The sequence below is a fragment of the Tursiops truncatus genome, chromosome 14, assembly GCF_011762595.2.
Source record: "Tursiops truncatus isolate mTurTru1 chromosome 14, mTurTru1.mat.Y, whole genome shotgun sequence".
In the NCBI taxonomy this organism is placed as follows: domain Eukaryota; kingdom Metazoa; phylum Chordata; class Mammalia; order Artiodactyla; family Delphinidae; genus Tursiops; species Tursiops truncatus.
In genome coordinates, this window is record NC_047047.1 from 38,123,691 (window position 1) to 38,151,072 (window position 27,382).

A 27,382-nucleotide genomic window follows, 5' to 3' on the forward strand; every position below is an offset into this window, starting at 1 on the left:
AATGGTACATATGCTATGATGATTAATATATACATCTATATTTCTTTATACGCATAATGACTATGAAGTGATAAGATTGAGTTTGTGTAACTTGCCTTACAATTTTTTTCAGACACATTTATAATCTATTATTTTATACATACGTTGTAAGTTTTAAAATATATATTATAGAAAGACACTTAGTGTTGCCAACTTTTGTATCATTTTATATAAATATGAAAATATCTGAGGACTTTTCTGGGTAAATATATTTTGATATTTTCTATTCATGTGGTATATGTACACATGCATGTATCTGTACGATGTTATATTGACATTATAGGTCTTAGGTAATAATAAACATATTTGTGTGGGCCATAATATGCCTGTATGTGTATATGTGTATGTATTTCTCTGTTAAAGATTTAATAGGAGAGCTCATGTCTTAATAAAATGAATTAAATTTGTTTGAGTGAAAGATTTTTCCCTTTAGAGTCAGTAAATTGTAATATGAGTGAATTTCAAAAGGATATTTATTCAACAACTGAATAATAAAACCTGCCCAATTTAGACAAAACAGAAGAAAAGTCCTCTGAGTATTTAGATGAGTGGAATGTCTGAAATATGATAGTGGTTTGAAAGGAATGCCACTTTTTACATTCCAATACAAAGAGTGACAGAAATTAGGCAAACCAGAATGTAGTAGAGGGCTTTTTTCAATTAATGCCTGTAAATGGTTTGTAATTATGATGCCAAATTTCAGCATTGCCAGCATCTGTTTGCCTTTGTTTAGTAAATTGACTAGAAATTATTTTTACTTAATAGACTTCTAATCTATGTAATTTTTCATATTTCATATTAAATATTGTACATATGAAGTTTTAGTGGTTGTGAGATTATTAAATAACCTAGCATAGATGGAAATTCAGTTTGCATTTCTATTTGCTAATAGTTAGAATTGAAGTTGGGTTTTTTTGTTTTTGTTTGTTTGTTTTGCTGAAATTAGCAAGTGAATGACCCTCACAACAGAACTACAGGCCAAATTAATAAATTTGTTAATGGAGCCTTTCCATCTCAGATTTAGGATTTTAGCTTCACTTATGTATGAAACTCTTTTGAAAAAATATTCACACATATATTATAGGAATTAGGTATTCTCTTTTAAATTCTCCTGAAAGCCAGTGCTGGCTAATAAAACTAACTGCTCCAGAACTGATATAAGTCAGCATTGTATAAGTCTGTGATATATCATAATTTTCACACTTCATCTTACCCTTAAGGACATTGTTAAAGGGTCATTACTTTTTTTTTTTTTAATTAACTTTCCAGGAGTTGCTCAATGAACTGCAAAAATTTCTGGAAACTGAAAAAGATGAATTAATTTCAGAAGTTCCAAACCCACCTCCCAAGAAAATTCGACTACAAGAACTAGAAGATGGGATTGATGGGATGGATAATCTGAGTCAAAATGGAGAGGGAAAGATCTCGATTATTGAAGATGGAAGCATTGCTTCCAAGAACTCAAATTTAAATGTATGCAATGTATGCCTAGGAATTCTTCAAGACTTCTGTGAAAAAGAGTTCATTAAAAAGGTAAACTGTTTTTTTATTAATGTGCGATTCATAAAGATTTTCAGTTCTAAGGCCTAGAATTCTTGTATCCAAAGGAACAATGCCATTCGTTTCAACTTGTTTCACACAAATGAATCATTAGAACGTTTTCTTAATTTTTTTTTAAAAAAGCCTACTATTCTCAAATTACCTTTTTATCAACATGTCTGAAAATTAATGAAATATGTATCCATGTATTTCAGTTATGAGTGCTGTTCAACTGAACAAAAATGTAGCAATTTTCCCTTTGCTGTTTAACATAGCTAAGGAGTTAGAGAAAAGTTCTTCTTTAGTCATACCTTTTAGTGTCTAGAAAAGACTAGTGTTACAGCCTTGAGGAAGGTACATGATTGAAGGTGGGATTGCTTTTTGTTTCCAGGTATCAGGAGTGCCTATTTAGCTTTATTTTGTCTAAGATCTTTTCTGAATTACCAGGTGACTTAATAGAAAAGTATTTTGACATTCAACAGGTTGTTCTGCAGGTGAGTCCTGGCTCTTTTGGCACCTTGTGATATCAGTCCTCAGGGTCATAGTTGGCAAATATTTGATTTCAGGATGTTTGTGAGAGTTTCCTACTCAAAGGTAAAAGTTTAGAAGTTTTGCAGTGTCATCTCCTGGACCAAAAATTCATGTTGTGAAGATTAGTGTAAAAATTTGAGCAATTCCTTGGAATTTATATAATACTTTTTTATGTAATAAAAAATACTTTTTATGTAATACTTTTTTAGGTGTGCCAAAAGGTTGAGGCCTCTGGGTTTGAATTCACCAACTTGGTATTGTCAATCTCCTTCCCACCACAGCTATCTGTAAGAGAGGTAAGGTCATTTACATACGTAAAACTATATGTGAAGTACACAATAGAAATTTCTAAAAAAATAGGAAAGTATAAATATTCCTTCCCATATTATATTTTCACATTTTATGAATTTATTGAATGACTGAAAGCATTACATTATTATAGTTGCTTAATGATGTTGAGTGAATGGATGAGAAAAGGAATTATTGGTTCAAGTTAGTTTATTCATCACAGTACTGCCATCTTTTTAAAAGGTCCTAATTCAGTAGCAACATTCATTGAGTGGCATGTTGGTCAGAGAAAGATATTTGACCAGGACTTCAGAGATCTTTTGGGGCAGATGTATGTGTTTTATAATGGTCCTAGGATAAGATCATTTTAATTTTGATGAGCCTTCTCTTTTCCAGAGTAAAATATAAAAAGACGGCACCTCTTTTAGTCAATGGAAAAAGGGAGAGAAAAGGCCTCATATTTATTTTAACTTTTTTCTTTTGGTAAGTGAAAAAAATAATAGTAGTCATTATTGTAATGTTCCTGCGTGTAGAAACTGATGTGAAAACACAAAACTATCTTTGTTAATACTGTTAAATGTAGTATAGAGAGAATGGCCTCTGTAACCTCAAATTATAATGAGCTGTAAACACATCTATTTGTATGTATGAGGTATATTTTCCCTAAGAATCCCAAAGCATCACCTTACATCTTATACCATCATTTTCTTTGGGTGATTATGTTTATTAGTCCCTAAAAGGCTAAAGATTGACTTAAGACTTGTTGAGGCTGGATAAATGATAGAGAAGAGCTGGGAAGTGAAAAAGAGTAGAGTGATTTTAAGTAGTATCTCTGTTGATGACAAGATAATGGAGCAAATGGAAGAGTAAAGGCAGTGATAATGATAATACTGAGGTTTATAAACACTTAAAGTCATTTTCTAGTCAATCATCAGTGCATTTCTCACAGATAGGTCATCTCCAGGGTCCAATTTTGGTGGAGAAAAACAGACTTCCAAAAGCTAAGTGACTCACAAAAGCTTTCAGTGTTTGAGTAACAAAAATAGGAAAAGAAATATATTTTCTAAGTGTGGTTATATATCTTACTACCAATCTTCATCTCAAAGTTTATATTTTTACGTTAAAATTTGTATTGTCCATTTTTACCACATGTGATGATTTTAACAATATTAACTTTTGAATACTTATGAAGTATTTATATTCCATATTAGAAATAGAAGATGCTGTTTTAAAAAATAGAATTATTCTGCATAAACTCTTCTTGTTTTTATTTATTTATTTTTGGCTGCGTTGGGTCTTCATGGCTGCATGAGGGCTTTCTCTAGTTGCGGCGAGCGGGGGCTACTCTTCGTTGCAGTGCGTGGGCTTCTCATTGCGGTGGCTTCTTTTGTTGTGGAGCACGGCTTTAGGCACGCAGGCTTCAGTAGTTGTGGCTCGCAGGCTCTAGAGCGTGGGCTCAGTAGTTGTGGCTCACGGGCTTAGTTGTTCCACGGCATGTGAGATCTTCCTGGACCAGGGCTCAAACCCATGTACCCTGCATTGGCAGGCAGATTCTTAACCACTGCGTCACTAAGGAAGTCCTTAAACCTACGTTCTTATACTTGGGTTTAGAAAAACAACTGCCAAGTAAAGGATGAGGCAGGAGTGGCTTGAGCTATGTTTAATTGGAAGATTGGGATTGACATATACACACTACTATATATAAAATAGATAATTAATAAGGACCTACTGTATAGCATAGGAAACTCTACTCAATACTCTGTAATGGCCTATATGGGAAAAGAATCTAAAAAAGAGTGGATGTATGTATATGTATAACTGATTCACTTTGCTGTACACCTGAAACTAACACAACATTGTAAATTAACTATACTCCAATAAAAAAAAAAAGAGCTGTGTTTATAGCAATGGCTTAGGAGTTTTAGTTAGTAGCCCAATGAGAATTATGGGTGTGATTAGATAAGTTCTCTGGATTTTCATCCAGATATTAGAAGTATAGTATCTGAAAAGATGAAGGTGACAATCCTTTTTTACTCAGTGCTGACCATTCCTAGCGTACCATAGTCAGATGGAATGTTCTACTTTAGGAGGAGCAAATACAAATGGGAAGGCATTTTGTAGTAGTCCCCCAAACTTGTGAATATGTTATTTTGCATTTTTAAAAAAGGGACTTGGTGGAAGTAATTAAGGTTAAGGATGATGAGATACAGAGATTATCCTTAATTATCTAGGTGGGCTCAACCTAATCATGTGAGTCCTTAAAAGTACCCTTCCTGGCTGAGGTGATGGTAAGAGAAAAAGGTGATTGTTTAAGAATGGTCAGAGTGATGCAGTGTTGCTCACTTTGAAGATAGTGGGAGGGAGCCTTGAGCCCAGGAAAATGAGTGGAATCTGAAAGCTAGAAAAAGCAAGGAAACAGGTCCTCCTAGCCTAGAGCCTCCAGAGAAGAATATGGCCCTACTGACCCAGTGAGACCAGTGTCAGGCTTCTGACCTAAAGAACTGTAAGATAATAAATTTGTGTTTTAAACCACTAAATTTGTGGGAATTTGTTATAGCAACAATAGAAACAAACACATTTAGATGAGTGCATTTAGAATGTGGGAGACATCTGAACCCTGGTCACAGGAGCTGCTGCCAAAGGAACTTGGGTTATTTAATTTGGAGAATAGATGATTTAGTGGGACAAATTTGCCCTGCTTAAATATTTGAGGGGTTTTCTCCTGGAGAGATAGAGTAATTTTCAGCTGTAAGGAGGATTATCCAAAACAGGATAGACTGTTTTCAGGAATGGTGAGTTTTCTGTCACCAGAATGTTTAAGCCAAGGCTGGGCAACTACTTGGCAGATGTATGTATGTGTGTGTATATATATATATATATATATATATATATATATATATATGTAAGGAAGTTGTGAACCTATAGTTGGTTAGACTAGAGACTTTGTTCAGCCTTTACAAACTTCAAGATCCTATATAGTTTTAAGAAAAATATTTATTATAGTAATTTTTAAATGTTACCTTATATTCATGATTGATTCCTCTAAACTCCTACACCACATTACATTACTGCCACACTAAAATTACCATAGAGTGAATAACCCAGACTTATGCTAATATTAGGCTAACCTGGTATTGATGGGAAAAGAGCATTCCAAGTAGGTCCTTTTAAAAGTAAGCACTTTAAAGTCCTGTTCTTCTAGGTTTATCTTTACTACTACAGTTCAGTAGGGGGCAATATTGTACTATCAGTTTGGCCTACTGGCCCCACCTCAGGAGCAGCGTGCGGGAAAGTTGTTTACTACTGGCTTTTTTGGGTTTTGTTTTTAATTTTTATTGGAGTATAGTTGATTTACAATGTTGTGTTAGTTTCTGCTGTGCAGCAAAGTGAATCAGTTATACATATATCCACTCTTTTTTAGATTCTTTTCCCACATAGGTCATTACAGAGTATTGAGCAGAGTTCCCTGTGCTCTACAGTAGGTCCTTAATTACTATTGGCTTTGAATGTTAATTATCCCTTAAATGTTATTTTGGTCGTATGAAACACCTACTTCTCTATATGCAACTTGGTATAGTTTGAGTTTTATTTGTCAAATCAAAACCTTTTTTCTCTCATTTGTTAAACTTTGTGATATTTCCATGCTTTGCACTAAGTACTATAAGTTATACACAGCCCTAGAAAAGTAGCCAAAAATAAAAGCAGTACCATTTCTGTGGTAGCAGTTTATATTTACAAAGTTGTTCTTTTCTTAAATTCTGACAAATGGGTATTCAAAAGACTTTGGATTTTTACTTAAATCGGTGCGGTCTTAGCCAGTTTGGGACCATCATCTCATTAAGAATCTAAAGAAAGCAATGACTCCCTTGTCCTAAAAATGCATGTATTCAGAATTTTGCATGTATTTATATAGGCCTCTTAAACTCCCAGCCATTAACCTAGGATCTTTCTTAATTGGACACTCCAGTAATTTTCCCCCTCTGTAATTGATTGATGTGCTCACTTTTTCTAAAGGGCAATGTTTTTTCTAATTATGATTAGCTCATAGTACAGAATTTGATGAAATCTCTGACTTCAAGTACAGAGAGCTACACTTTCAATTTCATATTGTATGTGTAGGCCTGAGCTGGCTATCTTCATTCATTAACCCAACTCTCTAATTTAGCATGCATATTTTCTACGTTTTATTCATTTTCCGTGACTTCTCAATTTTTATTTTGTATGACAACACCTTGCTTAAATCAGTTTTTGTTCTCTCTTACCCACCATTTAGTACCAACTTAAGGTTCACTTCAATCGATAAACTTTCTGAGCTTACTAAGGAGTTTTCAGACTTTGTAACCCTATTTTTTGGTTAGGTTAGTTAGTTAAGACTTGCTTCAATCTTTATGTGGTGCATTTATCCATGCAAAGCATTTTTACAAGGTTGCTGAATGAGGCACTGAAAAACATGCAAAATTATAGCAATCACTGTCTCGGCCTCTTAGGGATTTTTCAGTAGATTCTTTATGGATGGGTTGGGGAATGTAACCTTGCTAATGTTTTGCATATACAGGCTGCAACATTTTAAGCCATTCAGAGGACATGCAGCAAACCCATCTTCCTTATGAGAGGTGACCCCAATAGCATACCTCTGTGAGCACAACATCAGTATATGGAAGTCTGCATGATCAGAATCACAGAATCATAGATCTGTAGGAGACCTTGGTGACCATCTAGCCTCATTGAAAAATGACATGTATATGGTTGTGATTTGTCAGAGCTCTGGCCATGCCACCATCTCAGGTATAAATCCCTTAAAACCTACTGAGAATCTCTGATGGAGTCCAGGAGTTCCCAACCTTTAAATCTCTGAAAATTTAATGGATCCCCAGTGTCTGTGAATTGGAAAGAAGGTATGTTTGGATGATTTTTTTTCAGCCTCACAGATTGGGATTACTTCACTAATCATCTCACTCATCTCATGTGAAGGGGGGAAGACCAAAGCTTGCCCAATGTGTCACATTTATTGGAATTTGGGTTTGTCTCCCTCATTCACGCTCTTTTTTTTTTTTTTTTAAATCCACACCATCTCTCCATCTTTTATACTTAGGCATGTTTTATTTACTTAACTACCTTGGGTCTATGGGCATTGCCTTTTCTTAACTACTGCACTTGGTAAGCCATACACTCGAGAAGGATCAGGGAACAAAAGAATGATAAAATCTAGGCAGAGCTGTTGCATCAGGGGGAACATGGGACTAGACATGGGAGCAGGTTCAGGATTCTGTTATTCCATCTACAATTGGGACGTGTGTTCCAAGGAAGAAAGGATGAGTGACCTGTGATTAGTCAAGGTCTTTGTAGAACCCAAGTCCTGGTTAGTTTAGGGTGGGCAGTCAGCAGTCCAGCTGTCAGGGAGTCAGAGCAGGTATTGAATAGGTTTAATAACTCACTATTAGAGGGTACAGTTGCAGGGAGACCAACAAATAAAGCAAGAACCCTTTCCTGAAGTCACTGAGCCTTGTAGCAAGGAAGCACAAATCATATTCCCGCGAATGAGATGCCATGGTGAAGTAGGACAAGGAGCAAGGCTAATTCTAAAAACCATCACAATAATGTATACTGGATTCAGGAATGCAGTTGGCGGAGTATTCAGACATATGTTTAAATACTTGAAGGTGCGTATGTTTACTTCCTAGCTTTGCTTTTTTCTTGGCCTGAACCAGCTAAGTATAGGCAGAGGAGGCAGCAAGAAAGAAAAGGTTGCTATGGCTAATCCACCAGTGTGGGTGGTTGAGAGGTAGCAGGGTGTGTTAAGAGCATGAGGCAGCCTTAAAATTTTGAAGTTTATGTTTTAATTTGTACGGTCTTATTCCATGAATTGTCACATTTTGCATCTTTAAAATTTTTAGTGAGAAATGGTTATATAACAGAGTTAATAGAAATACAAGATGAAGCAAATCCTTTTTCTATTTCCCCATCAAATGCAACATATTATCACATTGCTACTTACCAACTGTTGAGTTCCTTACCAAACTTTCCTTTTTTTCATTCAGTTTTAGGACTGCATGGCCTAGTGGACTAAGTTTCAGAAAAAGGGAGCTTCTAAATTAGACTCTATTTCAGATTTCTTTTGTTACATAGAGAAGTCATCTCAATTACCCTTTTTGCTGAGATCACCACCATGTTTTAGACTTACTAATTCTCAACTACTAAGTTATTATTTTTGAAAAATCATTCATAATAATTTATATATACAATATATGTATATAAAGTGATAGTTTATATGTGAAACAGCCACATCACCACAATGTGTGCTTATGTTTTAGGAGCAGTGAGATACAACCCCTTTCTTGGAAAAAACAAGGGGCAGTAGCTGCCACCATTTATTATTTGTAGGACAGTGTGCTGCCTGTGCTGTCTCATTTAATCATAACAACCCCTTGAAGTAGGCAGTGTTATTATTTCTATTTTACAGATGATGAAATTGAAACTCAAGGTTACACTGCTAATAAATAACAGAGCTAGGATTTAAACGCTCATGTATCCAACTCCAAAGTATATGCTTTTGATTATTGCTGTGCCCTACTTACTACCTACACTGTGATTTGGTCAGATAGATATCAGAAGTGGGTTATTGTGTATCTGTGTTTACAGGAGAGGCTTAGTCTAGGTTTTGACCTTTACACTCAAATGGTATAGTATCTTCAAAGTTAGGGAAAGGATTCTTGGTAAAAGTATATATATATATATATATATATATATATATATATATATATATATATATGTAGAACCAGAGCTCTTGTAATATTTTAACAAGAGTAATAATTTAACAAACATGATGATAAACCACCAATTTATTTGGTGATTCTCTAAAATTACAACTTTGAAAGTAAAATTAAAATTACATTTTTTAGCACTTTCCCACCACACTTGAGGTCAAGTTTTGTTACCAGATGATTGGAATAGGTACAGAAGAGGTTTTAAATCAAATATCTTTTTACAGCAGATGTTTTAAAATAGAGGAATTTCCATTCACTTTTGTGAGGAGCTACTTCTGTTTTTCCTTTAATCTTAGAACGATTGATAGGTGTGTGTGATGATGAATTATTATGTTATTCCCTTAATAATTAGAAGTGGGCATGTCAGGATTTCAACCATGTCCTTTTGTCATGTGTACTTCCAAATATCCAAAAAGAGGGAGCTGGTGCCACCCTGAAGTCAGACAAATCCAACTTCATTATTGACTTCTCAGAAATCTCTTCCTTTAGAAGTAGTACTGCTACTTTCTTACCTTTAAAAAAAAAAAGAAGAATTAGTAGTATTGATTAATGGTAGTGCTACAGCTGCTCATGCTTCTTTTTTTAAAAAAAATTAGGTTGTACCGCTTAAAATATTGGATGTTATCTTTACAAATCTTTCCTTTTATTTTTTAAAATATTTATTTATTATTTTGGGTGCACTGGGTCTTAGTTGCAGCACGTGGGATCTTCGTTGCGGCACATGGGCTTCTTAGTTGTGGCATGCGAACTCTTAGTTGCAGCATGCATGCGGGATCTAGTTCTGCGACCAGGGATCGAACGCAGTCCCCCTGCATTGGGAGCACAGAGTCTTACCCACTGGACCATCAAGGAAGTCCCACAAATCTTTCCTTTTAAACGAAACTTTGTTTTTCCTTACCAGTATTAATACAGGATCAGTTTTAGTGGAATCTATTTTCTAGAGTAAATACCTTTCAAGGAAATGGTATCTGAGAATTTTTTTTCCTAAGAAAAACTGGGTATCTTTTTCCTTGCCATTATTTTTATTATGCAGAGTTATCTGATTTTTTTTAATATGATAAATATTTTTCAACCAATTTGGACACTCATCGTTTATAAAACTCTCATGTGAAAGACCTTAGTTTAGCATTGGATTGTCATTTCACAGTGTTACTTCCTTTTTATTGCTTGTAGCTTTGGGTTTAACAGTTAGTGGGTCGGAGATCAGATGGGTGTATGGCTGTCTCTACAACCTTGACAAGAGTGCTCAGAGCAGGTACTGGCAGAAGGAAGAGGGCAAGTTTTTTATTTAAGGGGTATATAATTATATAAATTTTTATTTAAAAATTTATATGTATGGCAAATTAAAGAGTCATATATTATTTTTATTATCATTTAAAAGCTATTCAGAGAATTCCCTGGTGGTCCAGTGGTTATGACTAGGTGGTTTCACTGCCGTGACCCGGGTTCAATCCCTGGTCAGGAAACTAAGATTCCACAGGTCGCGCTGTGCAGCCAGAAAAAAAAAAAGACAAAGAAAGTTATTCATATAAGTAACTATTGAAGTATTGATGTGATTGAAACTCTTGATTCTTTTCTCTGGTGGAATCTCAGTTTATCTCTGAGGTGGTTGTTAAAATGTTATTGTGAGTATCTGGGCAGGTATAATGTGAGGGGAACTAATTTGTGGGGAAAAATAAAATGGATTTTATTTAGATGTGGTCATGAAGTATAAAAAAGGAAATGAAATAATGAAATAGCTGCGTTGGTATCAACACAGGTAGCCCTTTTATTCTTATATAAAGAATCATGGGCTTCCCTGGTGGCGCAGTGGTTGAGAGTCCGCCTGCCAATGCAGGGGACACGGGTTTGTGCCCCGGTCCGGGAGGATCCCACATGCTGCGGAGCGGCTGAGCCATGGCCACTGAGCCTGCGCGTCCAGAGCCTATGCTCTGCAACGGGAGAGGCCACAACAGTAAGAGGCCCACGTACCGCAAAAAAAAAAAAAAAAAAAAAAAAAAAAAAATCACACCTATTAGAATGGTTATTATAAAAGAGACAAGAAATTGCAGGTGTTGGAGAGAATGTAGAAAAAGGGGAACTCTTGTACACCGTTAGTGAGAATATAAATTGGTGCAGCCACTATTGGAACACAGTATGGGGATTCCTCAAAAAATTAAGACTAGAACTATGATACGATCCAGCTATTCCACTTCTGGGTATTTATCCAAAGAATACAAAATTACTAATTTGAAAAGATATATGTACCCCTATGTTCATTCAGCATTATTTACAGTAGCCAAGATATGGAAACAACCTAGATGTTCATTGAAGGATGAATGGATAAAGAAGATGTGGTATATGTACACAGTGGAATATTACTCAGCCATGAAAATAAGGAAATCTTGCCACTTGCAACACTGTGAATGAAACTTGAGGATATTATGCTAAGTGAAATAAGTCAGAGAAAGACAAAACTGTATGATTTCATTCATATGTGGAACTTAAAAAAACAAATGAACAAATAAAGCAAAACAAAAACAAACTCACAGGGGACTTCCCTCATGGTCCAGCTGTTGAGAATCTGCCTTCAAATGCAGGGGACATGGGTTCGATCCCTGGTCAGGGAACTAAGATCCCACATACTGCGGGGCAACTAAGCCTGCACGCCACAACTAGAGAACCCACGTGCCACAACTACTGAGCCCACGTGCTCTGAAGCCCATGCGTCACAACTAGAGAGAAGCTGACACGCCACAATGAAAGATCCTGCATGCTGCAACAAAAAGACCCAACACAGCTAAAAATAATAAATAAATATTTTTTAAAAACCCCTCCAAACTCACAGATACAGAGAACAGATTGGTTGTTATCAGAGGGAAAGGGGGTTGCAAGATGGATGAAATGGCTGAGGGGGGTCAATTGTATGGTGAAGGATGGTAACTAGACTATTGGTGCTGATCATTTTGTAGTATATACAGATGTCAAATTATAATGTTGTACACCTGAAACTTATATAATGTTATATACCAATTTTATCTCAATTTAAAAAATCAGGGCTTCCCTGATGACACAGTGGATAAGAATCTGCCTGCCAATGCAGGAGACACAGGTTTGATCCCTGGTCCGGTAAGATCCCACATGCTGTGGAGCAACTAAGCCCACACACCACAACTACTGAGCCTGCGCTCTAGAGCCCGTGAGCCACAACTACTGAAGCCTGTGTGCCTAGAGCCCGTGCTCTGCAACAAAAGAAGCCACCGCAATGAGAAGCCCGTGCACCACAACGAAGAGTAGCCCCCACTCACTGCAGCTAGAGAAAAGCCCGTGTGCAGCAACGAAGACCCAACACAGCCAAAAATAAATAATTAAAATAAAAATAAATTTAAAAAAACTTAACTCATTAAAAAAAATAGAATCATAATATAAAATAGTTTCTATTTAGAATTCAGTTCACATCTAGGATTTAAATTTTTTGTGAAGCTGGGGTGTTATGTGTATTGATAATATTTGTTCATTTGGTATTATCACTATAAATTCATATTAGAAACTGTGAGAGAATGATTTTAGTGAGACTTTGGATCGTATTTCTGAAAGCATTACCTGGTAGAATCTCTCCTTATGAAGAAAGTGGGCATGTACACTCAAGCCCTATTGAATAAATCAGTAACCAGGAACGAATGCTAAATTGGTATTCCAAAAGATTTTTTTAAATGCAGACATGTATTCAGGGCACTTCTTCTGGATACATTTTTATTCATGATGCAACCTGAGTTACTTTGTAAATAAGATTAAGATGCACCACATGTGTCTTTTGAAGGGCTTTTAATCATACTCACTACAGGTATAGTGTAATGAATCAGAGTGAGTGTTCAGATAAACAATATTCAATTAGCATAGAGACTTTTTTCCTGAGCTTGTGATATAGTACATCTATTGGATAGCTTGTTGGACATCTTAGGTAGTCTTTTTCCAGTTTGTTTTGTCTTTCATGTTTCTCACATTTTAAGTAATTGCCTCATAGGAAACACAGAGATTACATGATGTGAGTCCTTGAAGTTGAAATCTATCCTGGAATAGAAATATTTTCATTTTCTTTTTAGCAATTTATGTTATTATATTCATCAGCATTTAACCCCTTCCTTCTCACAGATAACCATTGTCTTTACTCCGAAAGCTAGAGTTGAAATGGGCCTGATTTTGAACTTCATATAAAATGGAATCATAACATGATAAATCTTTTGTGTCTGGCTTCTATCATTTGATGTTATTTTTAAGAGATTCATTCATATTGCTATGTGGAGCTGTAGGTTGTCATTGCTGTACGGTATTCAGTTGCATGAATATACTGCAGTTTATTCATACTACTATTAACGGATATTGAGGACATTTCTAGTTTTTAGCTACTTTCAGCAGTGAAACCATCAACATTCTTGAAGCTTATCCTAGTGCAAATATGCAGGAGTTTATCTATGGTATATGCCTATGAGTGGAATTGCTGAGTCATAAGGAATACATTTCTTTGAGTTTATCAGATAATGCCAAACTATTTTCAAAGTGATTGTACTAGTCTACATTCCCACTTTCATTTATTTTGATCTTTAATTTCTTCAATAATGGTTTACAGTTTTCAGTGTACAGATTTCACACATATTTAAAATAATTTGTCCCTAAGAATTTCATTGTTTTGGGTGCTCTTGTAAGTGGAATTGGAGTTTTATTGCATTTTCCAATTTTTCATTGCTGATCTGTAGAAATGTAGTTGGTTTTTGAAGACTTGTAACCTGCAATCTTGCTAAACTTTTAAAAATAGTTCTAATAGTTTTGTTGTAGATTCCTTAGAATATTTGACCATGTTTTTTTTATTACAAATTCAGATTCTTCAGTTGATAGTGGGTTATTCAAGTTTCCTATTACTTCTTCTGTCAGTTTTGGTAATTTGTATCTTTTGAGGAATTTGTTTCATCTAAGTTGTCAGATTTATTTTCATAAAGTTTTTCATAATGTTCCCCCTTCTTATGGTTTAATGTTTTATCCATGACAATGGTAATGTGTGTCTTCTCTTCTTTTCCTGTGATCTGTGCAGCTAGAGATTTACCAATGTTATTGATCTTTTCAAAGAACCAGTATTTGGTTTCATTGATTAATTCTGTATATGTTTATTTTATATTTCATTGATTTCTGTTCTTTATTATTTTCTTCCTTCTACTTATTACGGCTTTAATTGTTCTTTTTCTGTCTTCCTAAAGTTGGGAGCTTAGATAGTTTATTTTGGGTTTTTCTTCTTTTGCGCTACAATAGCAGAGTTGATTAGGTGTGCTAGATGCATATGTCCAGCAAAGCCTAAGATATGTACTATCTAGTCTTTAACAGAAAAATGTTGCCAAGCTTTGCTCTAGGGGCTATAATAACCATCTTTATCTTAACTCAATCAGGAATATTATAATCTTACAACATTATATTTCTGTTTTACTGTTCTTAGTGCAATTGTATATCTGTTATGTCTGTATACGTTTTAACCCTACAATACTGTGTTATAATTTTTGCCCTGAAATACATATCTTTTAAAGAAGAGTTGAAAACAATATGCCTACCTATTATATTTACCACAAATTTACCATTTCTAGTGCTCCTCATTTCCTCTAGATCCAAGTTGCCATCTCTGGTGTCATTTCCCTTCATGTGACTCATGACCCCCACTGAAAAGACCCTCATTTTACCTTCTCCAAAAAAAATAAGTAGTCTTTTAGAGGAGTTAGGGCAGGTCATTCACCTGGCTAAATGAAGTGATGTGGGGGATTTGAAGAGCTACCTCTTTTTTCAAACAGATTTTCAGTCAAACTTCCTTATTTTGCTCCTTCTATCCCCACTTCCAGAATTCCATGGTGGTGTGTTTACTCCTCAGACTTTCGTTGATTGTGGCGTATCAGTGCCAGTTTAGGTTTCAGCTTTTTGTGTGTGTCTCTGTCCTTTACGATTCCTCTATCTGCTTTCCAACTTCCAGATTTCTAACTACACTCCCACTGTCCCCATCCTGGTGGATTTTATGCTCTTTTAACAAATCTCGTTATTTGTTGTTTTAGAGGATTAGCAAAAGTACATACCTGAATTTGATATTCTCTCTTTACCCAGAAGTCCAAATACATTTGCTTACTTTTAAAATATAATTTTTGCATTTGTCTCATTTTAATTTTTATTATAGTTACATTATTTTTATTTACTACATTAAACAAATTACCAAAATCAAAGTATACTGTCTAGTTTCTTTCATCTGTGAGGTTAGAAATACTTTTTTATGCTATAAACAACCCTAATGGAAATCTGTCAATTTAGTTTTTATTTTACAAATTAATTATATGGAAAAATATGAGAAAAGATATTCTTGAAGAAATTTTATATTCTTTTTTGGCAGTTAATAGTAGCGTTCATACCCAATAATGACATTTACAATGTTTGCATATTTTAAGGTTATATAATGGAGGAGTGGTAGGTGGAAGAAAAGGGTAGAAAAAATTCGTTACCAGTTAGACTCATGAGTATATTTACTAATCATTTTTGACATCTCATGAACTTAGGCCTTTTTTATTTGTTTAGTTACTTTAACTTCTATTTTTATATTATATTGTACAAATTAGTGGTAGTATATGAATAACTCATCACACTGCCATTTTCTAGAAATGCACTTGAAATATCCCAGCCACCAAAGCCTTGTCATTAGATCTTGCCATTAGATAGTCTTCACCAAATTATTCGTAGGAATCTGTGGTTCCTTCTTCCTTCTTTTTCTCTCACTGTCTCCATCTCTTTCTCCCCCTTTCCCTCTCCCTTACCTTCCTGCCTTCCCTTGCTCCCTCCCTTCCTTCCAAATACTATATCAAGGTGTCCTAATAAAGATATTGGCAGGATTCAAACTGGACAAAATTTAAGGTCCAAGGGCCCCTGCCTTTCTCCTTTCCCCAGCGTCATACTGCATTTTGTTGTTGGGTATATGGTTTGATCTGCCTTGATCATTTGCCTTTATGTTTTGCACACCCGTTAACTAGCATTCATGGCTAGAAACTGGCCCAGTGCAGGTGATGTTCCATTCTCAAATTCACAACAAATCACCTTCCTTAAACTTTTAGACTAAAACTAGAACTGAAAGTTTGGAAGGGGCAAGGCTTGAGGAAATCCCCTTTTTTGTTTAATGTGCATTACTAAACAGAGTTAGGAGACCTGCATTATAAAAAACAATTAACATTTTGGTATAATATCTCATTTAAACTTCCAATTATGCAAGAAACAGCATTCTCCCTGTTTTACAGACGAGGAAACAAACACCAAAAGGGCATTTAATTGCCCCAAATTACTTGCTGCTAAGTAGGAAGAGAATTTGAACCCAGTTCTTTCTATTTCAGACTCCCATGCTTTTTCCAGGATTCTTTTTGACCTTCTTCCCATCCCGCCTCTGACACTACTTAGGCAAGTTCCTGGAAAGAAAAAGTGGTAGGCACACTAAACCTTACCAGATCAGAGGAGTTTGTCATTTATTTGGAAAGATTTTGTTTGAAGTTTTCAGGACATTGTTTTAATAAATTTAGAAAGCCTCCAATACTAATACCTTGACACATAAGCTATTTCTCAAATTATAATAAAATTCATTAACTTGGAGAAAGATTTTTCTCTAAAAATAAGATTGTGTTATATGGGGTGGGGGAGGGTGTTGTGTGTACATTTTATAGTTTACAAAACATTCATTCTGTCATCACAGCACTTCTAAAGATAGCTATTGTATTTATGGGGAATGAGGTTTACATTTAAAATGGGCAACTCTTCTCTTTGAATTGATTAAAATTTTGATAAGTATTTCCAAATTGACCTCCTAAAAGATGTTACCAGTTTACAACAGTGTATTACAACCTTGTACCCTTGCCCAAACTGGGCATATCATATTTCGTATTCTAAACCACGCAAAAATTATCTTGTTTCGTATTCTAAACCACGCAAAAATTATCTTGTTTAATTTACACTTGTTTGATTTTCAAGTGAGGTTTCACATCTCTTTTGCATGTTTATTAACCATTGGGGTTCCTTTTTATTTGGTTATTTGGCTCTTTAAAATTGATTTGTAAGAGCTCTTTGGACATATGGTTATTGATCCTTTGTCTATTTCATTTCTTTCAGCCTGTCATTTATCTTTGTTTATGGTCATTCAACAAACTTAAATTTCTAATTTTTGTGGAACTTTTCAACTAGGAACAAATTTCTCTACATTTTTTCAATTCTTTGTTTGGGCTTACAATTATTTTACAGTTTTCATCTCACATTTCATAAATTTATTCGTATGTGGGTTTTTTTAACGTGTTTTCATTTTTTATTTTAATTGTAATCTGAGTAGGTTTTTTTTTAATAACATTTTCTATTTGGTTACTAGGAAAGTAATGTGTGTATGTTTGTGTGTCTTGATATTTATCTTGTAACTGCCCAACTTTCTAGCCTCTATTATTAATTCTAGTGATATTCCCCTAATAATAATTCTATTATTAATTAATTCTGAATTAATTCTAATTCAGTTGGTTATCTAAATATGCTGTTACCTTATTTGCAAATAATGATCATTATTCTACTCTTTTTTTCCTACTATTTATGTGTATATTTATTGTATATGTGTGTATGTATGTATGTATGTGTGTGTATTTATCTTATAGACTTGACTAGGACCTCCAAAACATGTTACCTAATGGTAATACAAGTGACTCTTGTCTTAACCCTCAATAATAGGAATGTTTCTAGAGTTTAAATATTAATTATGTTGTTAACTCTTTTCTGATACATACTCTTTATCTATTTAAGGAAGTTTGCTTCCATTCCAAGTATAGGAAGTTTTTTGAATCAGGAACAGATATTTTGCAGACATATTTTTCTCTTTTTAGCTATTATTATAGTCAAGTAAATGAATTGATTTTCTTATGTTGAACTTTTGTTGTTTTCCTGAGATAACATTTTTCAGTCATTTTATTTACATAAAAATTTGACTTATTAATATTTTATATAGGATTTTTACATATATACATAAATATGTATATATATATGTAAATAAGAATAGCCTATTATCTACCATTTTTATGCTACCTTTGGTTTGGGTATTAAATTATGCGATTAGATTACATATTGGATTATGGTTTGAATATTAGATTATGTAAGCTATGTGGATTTAATTATCAGGCTTTCTATCATTTTTAAAAATTTTTAAAATTTATTTATTTTTTATACAGCAGGTTCTTATTAGTCATCAATTTTATATACATCAGTGTATACATGTCAATCCCAATCGCCCAATTCATCACACCACCATCCCCACCCCCCCCCGCGGCTTTCCCCCCTTGATGTCCATATGTTTGTTCTCTACATCTGTGTCTCAACTTCTGCCCTGCAAACTGGTTCATCTGTAGCATTTTTCTAGGTTCCACATACATGCGTTAATATGCGATATTTGTTTTGCTCTTCCTGACTGACTTCACTCTGTATGACAGTTTCTAGAGCCATCCACGTCTCAACAAATGACCCAATTTCGTTCCTTTTTATGGCTGAGTAATATTCCATTGTATATATGTACCACATCTTCTTTATCCATTTGTCTGTCGATGGGCATTTAGGTTGCTTCCATGACCTGGCTATTGTAAATAGTGCTGCAATGAACATTAGGGTGCATGTGTCTTTTTGAATTATGGTTTTCTCTGGGTATGTGCCCAGTAGTGGGATTGCTGGATCATATGGTAATTCTATTTTTAGTTTTTCAAGGAACCTGCATACTGTTCTCCATAGTGGCTGTATCAATTTACATTCCCACCAACAGTGCAAGAGGGTTCCCTTTTCTCCACACCCTCTCCAGCATTTGTTGTTTGTAGATTTTCTGATGATGCCCATTCTAACTGGTCTGAGATGATACCTCATTGTAGGTTTGATTTGTATTTCTCTGATAATAGGTGATGTTGAGAGCTATCATGTGCTTCTTGGCCATCTGTATGTCCTCTTTGGAGAAATGTCTATTTAGGTCTTCTGCCCATTTTTTGGTTGAGTTGTTTGTTTTTTTAATATTGAGCTGCATGAGCTGTTTATATATTTTGGAGATTAATCCTTTGTCTATTGATTCGTTTGCAAATATTTTCTCCCATTCTGAGGGTTGTCTTTTCGTCTTGTTTATGGTTTCCTTTGCTGTGCAAAAGCTTTGAAGTTTCATTAGGTCCCATTTGTTTATTTTTGTTTTTATTTCCATTACTCTAGGAGATGGATCAAAAGAGATCTCGCTGTAATTTATGTCAAAGAGTGTTCTTCCTATGTTTTCCTCTAAGAGTTTTATAGTGTCCGGTCTTACATTTACATTAAACTCCATTTTGAGTTTATTTTTGTGTATGGTTTTAGGGAGTGTTCTAATTTCATTCTTTTACATGTAGCTGTCCAGTTTTCTCAGCACCACTTATTGAAGAGACTGTCTTTTCTCCATTGTATATCCTTGCCTCCTTTGTCATAGATTAGTTGACCATAGGTGCGTGGGTTTATCTCTGGGCTTTCTATCTTGTTCCATTGATCTATATTTCTGTTTTTGTGCCAGTACCATATTGTCTTGATTACTATAGCTTTGTAGTATAGTCTCAAGTCAGGGAGTCTGATTACCCCAGCTCCGTTTTTCTTCCCTCAAGACTGCTTTGGCTATTCGGGGTCTTTTGTGTCTCCATACAAATTTTAAGATTTTTTGTTCTAGTTCTGTAAAAAATACCATTGGTAATTTGGTAGGGATTGCATTGAATCTGTAGGTTGCTTTGGGTAGTATAGTCATTTTCACAGTATTGATTCTTTTAATCCAATAACATGGTATATCTGTCCATCTGTTGGTATCATCTTTAATTTCTTTCATCAGTGTCTTATAGTTTTCTGCATACAGGTCTTTTGTCTCCCTAAGTAGGTTTATTCCTAGGTATTTTATTCTTTTTGTTGCAATGGTAAATGGGAGTGTTTCCTTAATTTCTCTTTCAGATTTTTCATCATTAGTGTATAGGAATGCCAGAGATTTCTGTGCATTAATTTTGTATCCTGCAACGTTACCAGATTCATTGATTATCTCTAGTAGTTTTCTCGTGGCATCTTTAGGATTCTCTATGTATAGTATCACGTCATCTGCAAACAGTGATGGTTTTACTTCTTCTTTCCCAATTTGTATTCCTTTTCTTTCTTTTTCTTCTCTGATTGCTGTGGCTAGGACTTCCAAAACTATGTTGAATAATAGTGGTGAGAGTGGACATCCTTGTCTTGTTCCTGATCTTAGAGGAAATGCTTTCAGTTTTTCACTATTGAGAATGATGTTTGCTGTGGGTTTGTCATATATGGCCTTTATTATGTTGAGGTAGGTTCCCTGTATGCCCACTTTCTGGAGAGTTTTTATCATAAATGGGTGTTGAATTTTGTCAAAAGCTTTTTCTGCACCTATTGAGATAATCATATGGTTTTTCTTCTTCAATTTGTTAATATGGTGTATCACATTGATTGATTTGCCTATATTGAAGAATCCTTGCATCCCTGGGATAAATCCCACTTGCTCATGGTGTATGATCCTTTTAATGTGTTGTTGGATTCTGTTTGCTAGTATTTTGTTGAGGATTTTTGCATCTATATGTATCAGTGTTATTGGTGTATAATTTTCTTTTTTTGTAGTATCTTTGTCTGGTTTTGGTATCAGGGTGATGGTGGCTTCATAGAATGGGTTTGGGAATGTTCCTTCCTCTGCAATTTTTTGGAAGAGTTTGAGAAGGATGGGTGTTAGCTCTTCTCTAAATGTTTGATAGAATTCACCTGTGAAGCCTTCTGCTCCTGGACTTCTGTTTGTTGGAAGATTTTTAATCACAGTTTCAATTTCATTACTTGTGATTGGTCTGTTCGTATTTTCTATTTCTTCCTGATTCAGTCTTGGAGGGTTATACCTTTGTAAGTATTTGTCCATTTCTTCCAGGTTGTCCATTTTATTGGCATAGAGTTGCTTGTAGTAGTCTCTTAGGATGCTTTGTATTTCTGCAGTGTCTGTTGTAGCTTCTCCTTTTTTCATTTCTAATTTTATTGATTTGAGTCCTCTCCCTCTTTTTCTTGATGAGTCTGGCTAAAGGTTTATCAATTTTTTGTATCTTCTCAAAGAACCAGGTTTTAGTTTTATTGATCTTTGCTATTTTCTTTGTTTCTATTCCATTTATTTCTGCTCTGATCTTTATGATTTCTTTTCTTCTGCTAACTTTGGATTTTGTTTGTTCTTTTTTCTCTAGTTCCTTTAGGTGTAAGTTTAGATTGTTTATTTGAGATTGTTCTTGTTTCTTGAGGTAGCCTTGTATAGCTATAAACTTCCCCCTTAGAACTGCTTTTGCTGCATCCCATAGGTTTTGGATCGTCGTGTTTTCACTGTCATTTGTCTCTAGGTATTTTTTGATTTCCTCTTTGATTTCTTCAGTGATCTCTTGGTTATTTAGTAATATATTGTTTAGCCTCCATGTGTTTGTGTTTTTTTCATTTTTTTCCCTGTAATTGATTTCTAATCTCATAGTGTTGTGGTCAGAAAAGATGCTTGATATGATTTTAATTTTCTTAAATTTATTGAGGCTTGATTTGTGACCCAAGATGTGATCTATCCTGGAGAATGTTCCGTGTGCACTAGAGAAGAAAGTGTAATCTGATGTTTTTAGATGGAATGTCCTATAAATATCAATTAAATATATCTGGTCTATTGTGTCGTTTAAAGCTTCTGTTTCCTTATTTATATTCATTGTGGATGATCTGTCCATTGGTATAAGTGAGGTGTTAAAGTCCCCCACTATTATTGTGTTACTGTCGATTTCCTCTTTTAGAGCTGTTAGCAGTTGCCTTATGTACTGAACTGCTGCTACATTGGGTGTATATATATTAATTGTTATATCTTCTTATTGGACTGATTCCTTGATCATTATGTAGTGTCCTTCCTTGTCTCTTGTAACATTCTTTATTTTAAGGTCTATTTTATCTGATATGAGTGTTGCTACTCCAGCTTTCTTTTGATTTCCATTTTCATGGAATATCTTTTTCCATCCCCTCACTTTCAGTCTGTATGTGTCCCTAGGTCTGAAGTGGGTCTCTTGTAGACAGCATATAGATGGGTCTTGTTTTTGTATCCATTCCGCAAGCCTGTGTCTTTTGGTTGGAGCATTCAATCCATTCATGTTAAGGTAATTATCGATATGTATGTTCCTATGACCATTTTCTAAATTGTTTTGGTTTTGTTTTTGTAGGTCCTTTTCTTCTCTTGTGTTTCCCACTTAGAGAAGTTCCTTTAGCATTTGTTGTAGAGCTGGTTTGGTGGTGCTGAATTCTCTTAGCTTTTGCTTGTCTGTAAAGCTTTTGATTTCTCCATCAAATCTGAATGAGATCCTTGCTGGGTAGAGTAATCTTGGTTTTAGGTTCTTCCCTTTCATAACTTTAAGTATATCATGCCACTCCCTTCTGGCTTGTAGAGTTTCTGCTGAGAAATCAGCTGTTAACCTTATGGGAGTTCCCTTGTATGTTGTCATTTTTCCCTTGCTGCTTTCAATAATTTTTCTTTGTCTTTAATTTTTGCCAATTTGATTACTATGTGTCTTGGCATGTTTCTCCTTGTGTTTATCCTGTATGGGACTCTCTCTGCTTCCTGGACTTGGGTGACTATTTCCTTTCCCATGTTAGGGAAGTTTTCGACTATAATCTCTTCAGATATTTTCTCGGGTCCTTTCTCTCTCTCTTCTCCTTCTGGGACCCCTATAATGTGAATGTTGTTGCATTTAATGTTGTCCCAGAGGTCTCTTAAGCTGTCTTCATTTCTTTTCATTCTTTTTTTTTTTTTATTCTGTTCCGCAGCAGTGAATTCCACCATTCTGTCTTTCAGGTCACTTATCCGTTCTTCTGCCTCAGTTATTCTGCTATTGATTCCTTCTAGTATAGTTTTCATTTCAGTTATTGTATTGTTCATCTCTGTTTGTTTGTTCTTTAATTCTTCTAGGTCTTTGTTAAACATTTCTTGCATCTTCTCTATCTTTGCCTCCATTCTTTTTCCGAGGTCCTGGATCATCTTCACTATCATTATTCTGAATTCTTTTTCTGGAAGGTTGCCTATCTCCACTTCATTTAGTTGTTTTTCTGGGGTTTTATCTTGTTCCTTCATCTGGTACATAGCCCTCTGCCTTTTCATCTTGTCTACCTTTCTGTGAATGTGGATTTTGTTCCACAGGCTGCAGGATTGTAGTTCTTCTTGCTTCTGCTGTCTGCCCTCTGGTGGATGAGGCTATCTAAGAGGCTTGTGCAAATTTAGGCTTTCTATCTTTTGTCTTTGGAAAATTTTAGCAACAAAGGAGTAATCTGTTTCTGTTTCTTGAAGTTCTGGTAGACTACACTTAAGAAAACATTTTAGGGAGTACTAAGGGGAGATCTTTATTACTTTTTCTGTTTATTCTGTTGAAGGTTATTGGTCTATATGGGTTTGTTCATTCATCTTGAGTCAAATTTTAATTATTTGTATGTTTCTTCAAAATTGTTCATTTCAGTCACATCAGTAGTTCTCAGAGTGTTGTGTAGGGACTACTAGGTGTCCTTGCAAGAGATTCATAAGGCCAAAAGTATTTTCATAATATATATAATTATTTGCCTTTTTCATTCTCATCCTCTCAAGAGTATACAGTGGAGTTTTCCAGAGGCTACATGATATGTACTATTGCAGCAAATTGAATGTAGAAGCAGATATGAAAAAACAGCTATCTTTTATTAAGATATATACTGAGGAAATTGCAAAAATGTACTGCATTGCCATTCTTCTAAATTATTTTGTTTGAAAAATATAATATTTTAAAAATGTTAGCATGTAGTAGATTTATTACTTTGTTATCAATTTTAGATGAATTAATATTTTTAAATTTTTTAGTTTTAATTACTAATATTATAAATATTGATAGATATAACCAACATAAACAAAAGCTATATTGGGTTCTCAAAAATGTTTAATACTGTAAAAAGTCGTGAAACCAAACTGTTTGAGAACCACTGATCTAGATTTAATAATTTAATTTTTTTGAAAATGCATGTACTTATCAGCTATGTTTCTTGAAATCTTCTTTGAATAGAATATTCTGCCTTCTGCCTTATGGGTATGTTTTTATCTATCTATCTATCTATCTCTATATATATGTATATATACGCACACACACACATACACACACATATATACATACATATATATATCTGCATCTGTACGTACACATACGTATTTGCTGCATCTTTGTTTTTTACATATTTATTTTGTGTCTCTTCATGTGTGCTTGTGAGCAGAACCCCAATGTAGATAGAAGAACTGGCCCACTTGGTATTTTGGATCTTCTTTGTGGCTGATTTTGTCCACAGGCCAAGTTTACAGAAGTGACTTAGATATGTGAACTGGCAGACTTCTGATGGTCGGCCTGGATGAAAGGCATGGAGTTCCTGATCTGTAGCAGAAAGAGTGGGAGGCTCTCCCAGGGAAGTTGCTGTCATAGGCCAGCCCTATGCTCTGATGGTTACATTGGATTTCTTTTTTTGTGGTACACGGGCCTCTCACTGCTGCGGCCCCTCCCATTGTGGAGCACAGGCTCTGGATGCGCAGGCCCAGCGGCCATGGCTCACGGGCCCAGCTGCTCCGCGGCATGCAGTATCCCCCCAGACCGCGGCACGAACCCATGTCCCCTGCATCGGCAGGCGGACTCTCAACCACTGCGCCACCAGGGAAGCCCTACATTGGATTTCTTGAAACCCATATTGTGTCCAAGGTAGGAATCCAGAAAACTCCCTAGACTGAGTCTGCTATATACAGGATCCTGGCCACTATGAATCCCATGGTCAGTACTTTTCTGGGGCCTGCAGTCTATGCATGCCAGCTGTCTGTCCTCAGTGTACCCTCTTCCCCAATCCCATCAAGATGGACTATTTGATCTTCTTATCCATGATGACTATCTAGAAGCCTCTGGCTCTGAAGGCCAGTGCCTGTGGAGATGTACTGCAGGGCACAGATGAGATGCCTGGGCCTGGTACCTCCTGCCTGCTACCTGTGCACTGGGAGCTCCTTCTTGGAAGGGAATAATCCAGCACAGTGAGGCATAGGGTTACAAGCCAAGACCTAGGACAGGGTTTTAGCTGTTAAAGCCTCAACTTATTCTTTCAGCAAAAGGGCTGAGGACTGTTGAACAAGGGTTAGTTTGAAGGCATTGAGATCCAAGACTGGAAAAGACCCTAATCCTTCTCCTTGCTGTACCTGTCAAAATCATTTCCTTTATCCAGAGGCAGGTTGAGCAATTGCTTGGATTTTTTCAGTAGCCTCCTAAAAGCTGTCCCTGCTTCCATGCTTGTCCCCTACCACTTTAAAAAGTAAATCAATTCATGTCCTTCCTTTGCTTACCCTCCTGTGTCTCCCCATCTCCCTCAGAGTAAAAGCAAAGTCCTTTAATTGCCTACAAGGTCCTGTACTGGCCCTGCCCTACCACTGCACCTTAGTTCTTTGACTTCATCACTTGATACTTGTTCTCTTTCCTGACTGTTCCAGCCACATTGGACACAACAGGCACACTTCTGCCTCAGGGCCTTTGCATTGCTATTCTCTCTGCCTAAAATATTTCTCCCTCAGATATATGTATGGCTTATTCCCTCACCTCCTTCATATCTTTTTTCCTTTTCAGTGAGGCTTTCCCTTACTACCCTGTTTAAAATTGCAAATTGCTCTTCTTCCATTCCTCTTTCCTGTCTGTTACTTTTCTCCACTGTATTTATCATTTCTCATTGCATTTATCACATAAAACAGCATGTGATTTGTTTACTTATTTTGCTTGTTTTCTGTTTGACTATAAATTTTGTAAGGACAGGGATTTGTGTCTGTTTTGTCTACTAATATATGCCTACCACACATGGACACAATGTTATTTGTCATTGACTATAGTCACTCTGGACCATATCCAGCATGTCTTACCCAGGTTCCCAGCAGCAGCAGCAGTGGCAATTTATATCTATCCAATGATCAGAGTAAGAGGAAGAAAGGGGGAATGGGAGGAAGGAGGTTTTTCCTTCTCCTCTGCTCCCCAGGGACCCTCATAATTTTTTTTTTTTTTTTTTTTTTTTTTTTGCTGAAAAACACAAAACCTTTGAGGTTGAGATAATATCCTTAGAGAAAGAGAGAGAAAATTACGTTCCGCAGTAAATAACAGTTCTATACTTTTTAACATGTTATATAAAAAGAACAGAAAATTAGAAAATGTCTGGCTTCATTTTCGTTTTTCTCAACCCTGTGGAGAAAGAAAATGTAGAGGATTGGGGTGGGTTTTTAAATATGGCTAACAGAACATTTATTTATCAAAAGAGACATCCAGACTCAGTGTGTTAGTTTTACATCACAGGTCTGACATCCGAGATTCTGGGGAAAAGAAGAGTGGCAGGGAGGTGACGGTGGTGAGGAGACATGGGGGTAGCTAAGTGGAAGAGTCTAGAGGGGTTCTAGGAGGATATTCTCCCTACCTCTCTTTCTGCCACCATTCCTGACACCAAACCTGACCCAAGGTGAGGAGCGGGCAGATGTTCAAAGTGTTGCAGACTGCAGGGTGGGGAGGAGGAGGAGGAAAGCTCAGGCAGTTTTGCTGGGTGGGAAGAGGGAATAAGAGTTTCTATTGTTACTAACATCATTATTGAGCCTAGTTCCCAACTGGCTATTTGTATGCAAGAAAAATACATAAAAGAGTGTGTGTGTGTGTGTGTGTGTGTGTGTGTGTGTGTGTGTGTGTGTGTGTGTGTGTGTGTGTGTGTGTGTGTGTGTGTTGGGAGAAGAAGAAAGAGCAGGGCGTAGTACTTATAGCTGCCCACACAACTATTGTCATTTCCCTGTTGGTGCATGTCTATATTTGCTTTACCCTTGTAATTATAAATGAGTCCAAGAGATGTGTAGGATTCAAAAGACTTCAGAGTTTTAAGGGCATTAGTGGTAATTTAGAAACCCCAGCACCACTGTCGATCACCAAGTCCTGCTGGTCTGTGTCTTTATTGTCTCTTACAGCTGCCCCCTCCTCTCCATTCCTACCGCCACTGCCATATGTGTTATTTCTTACTTGAATTACTGCTTTCGTTTACGAAACGTCTTCATTTCCCTTAGTTCCATCTTCTTCCTCTAGTTCCCACTGCAACCAGAGTGAGCATTCCTGATGACAAATGTGACCATG

General features: G+C 35.8%; 1 protein-coding gene across 10 annotated transcripts in view; it reads left to right on the plus strand.

Annotated features, from left to right (window-relative positions):
• PUS10 (pseudouridine synthase 10) overlaps positions 1-27,382 on the plus strand; it is a 67,004-nt gene that overhangs the window by 4,568 nt on the left and 35,054 nt on the right. For all 10 annotated transcript variants that reach the window (XR_012325692.1, XM_073791358.1, XM_019942941.3 and 7 more), the window contains 2 exons: positions 1,309-1,572; positions 2,319-2,405. Coding sequence is in view for 9 of the 10 variants with exons in the window: in XM_073791358.1 (XP_073647459.1) it covers positions 1,309-1,572; positions 2,319-2,405 (351 nt within the window). In the remaining variant the exon portion in view is untranslated. The remainder of the gene's footprint in view (positions 1-1,308; positions 1,573-2,318; positions 2,406-27,382) is intronic.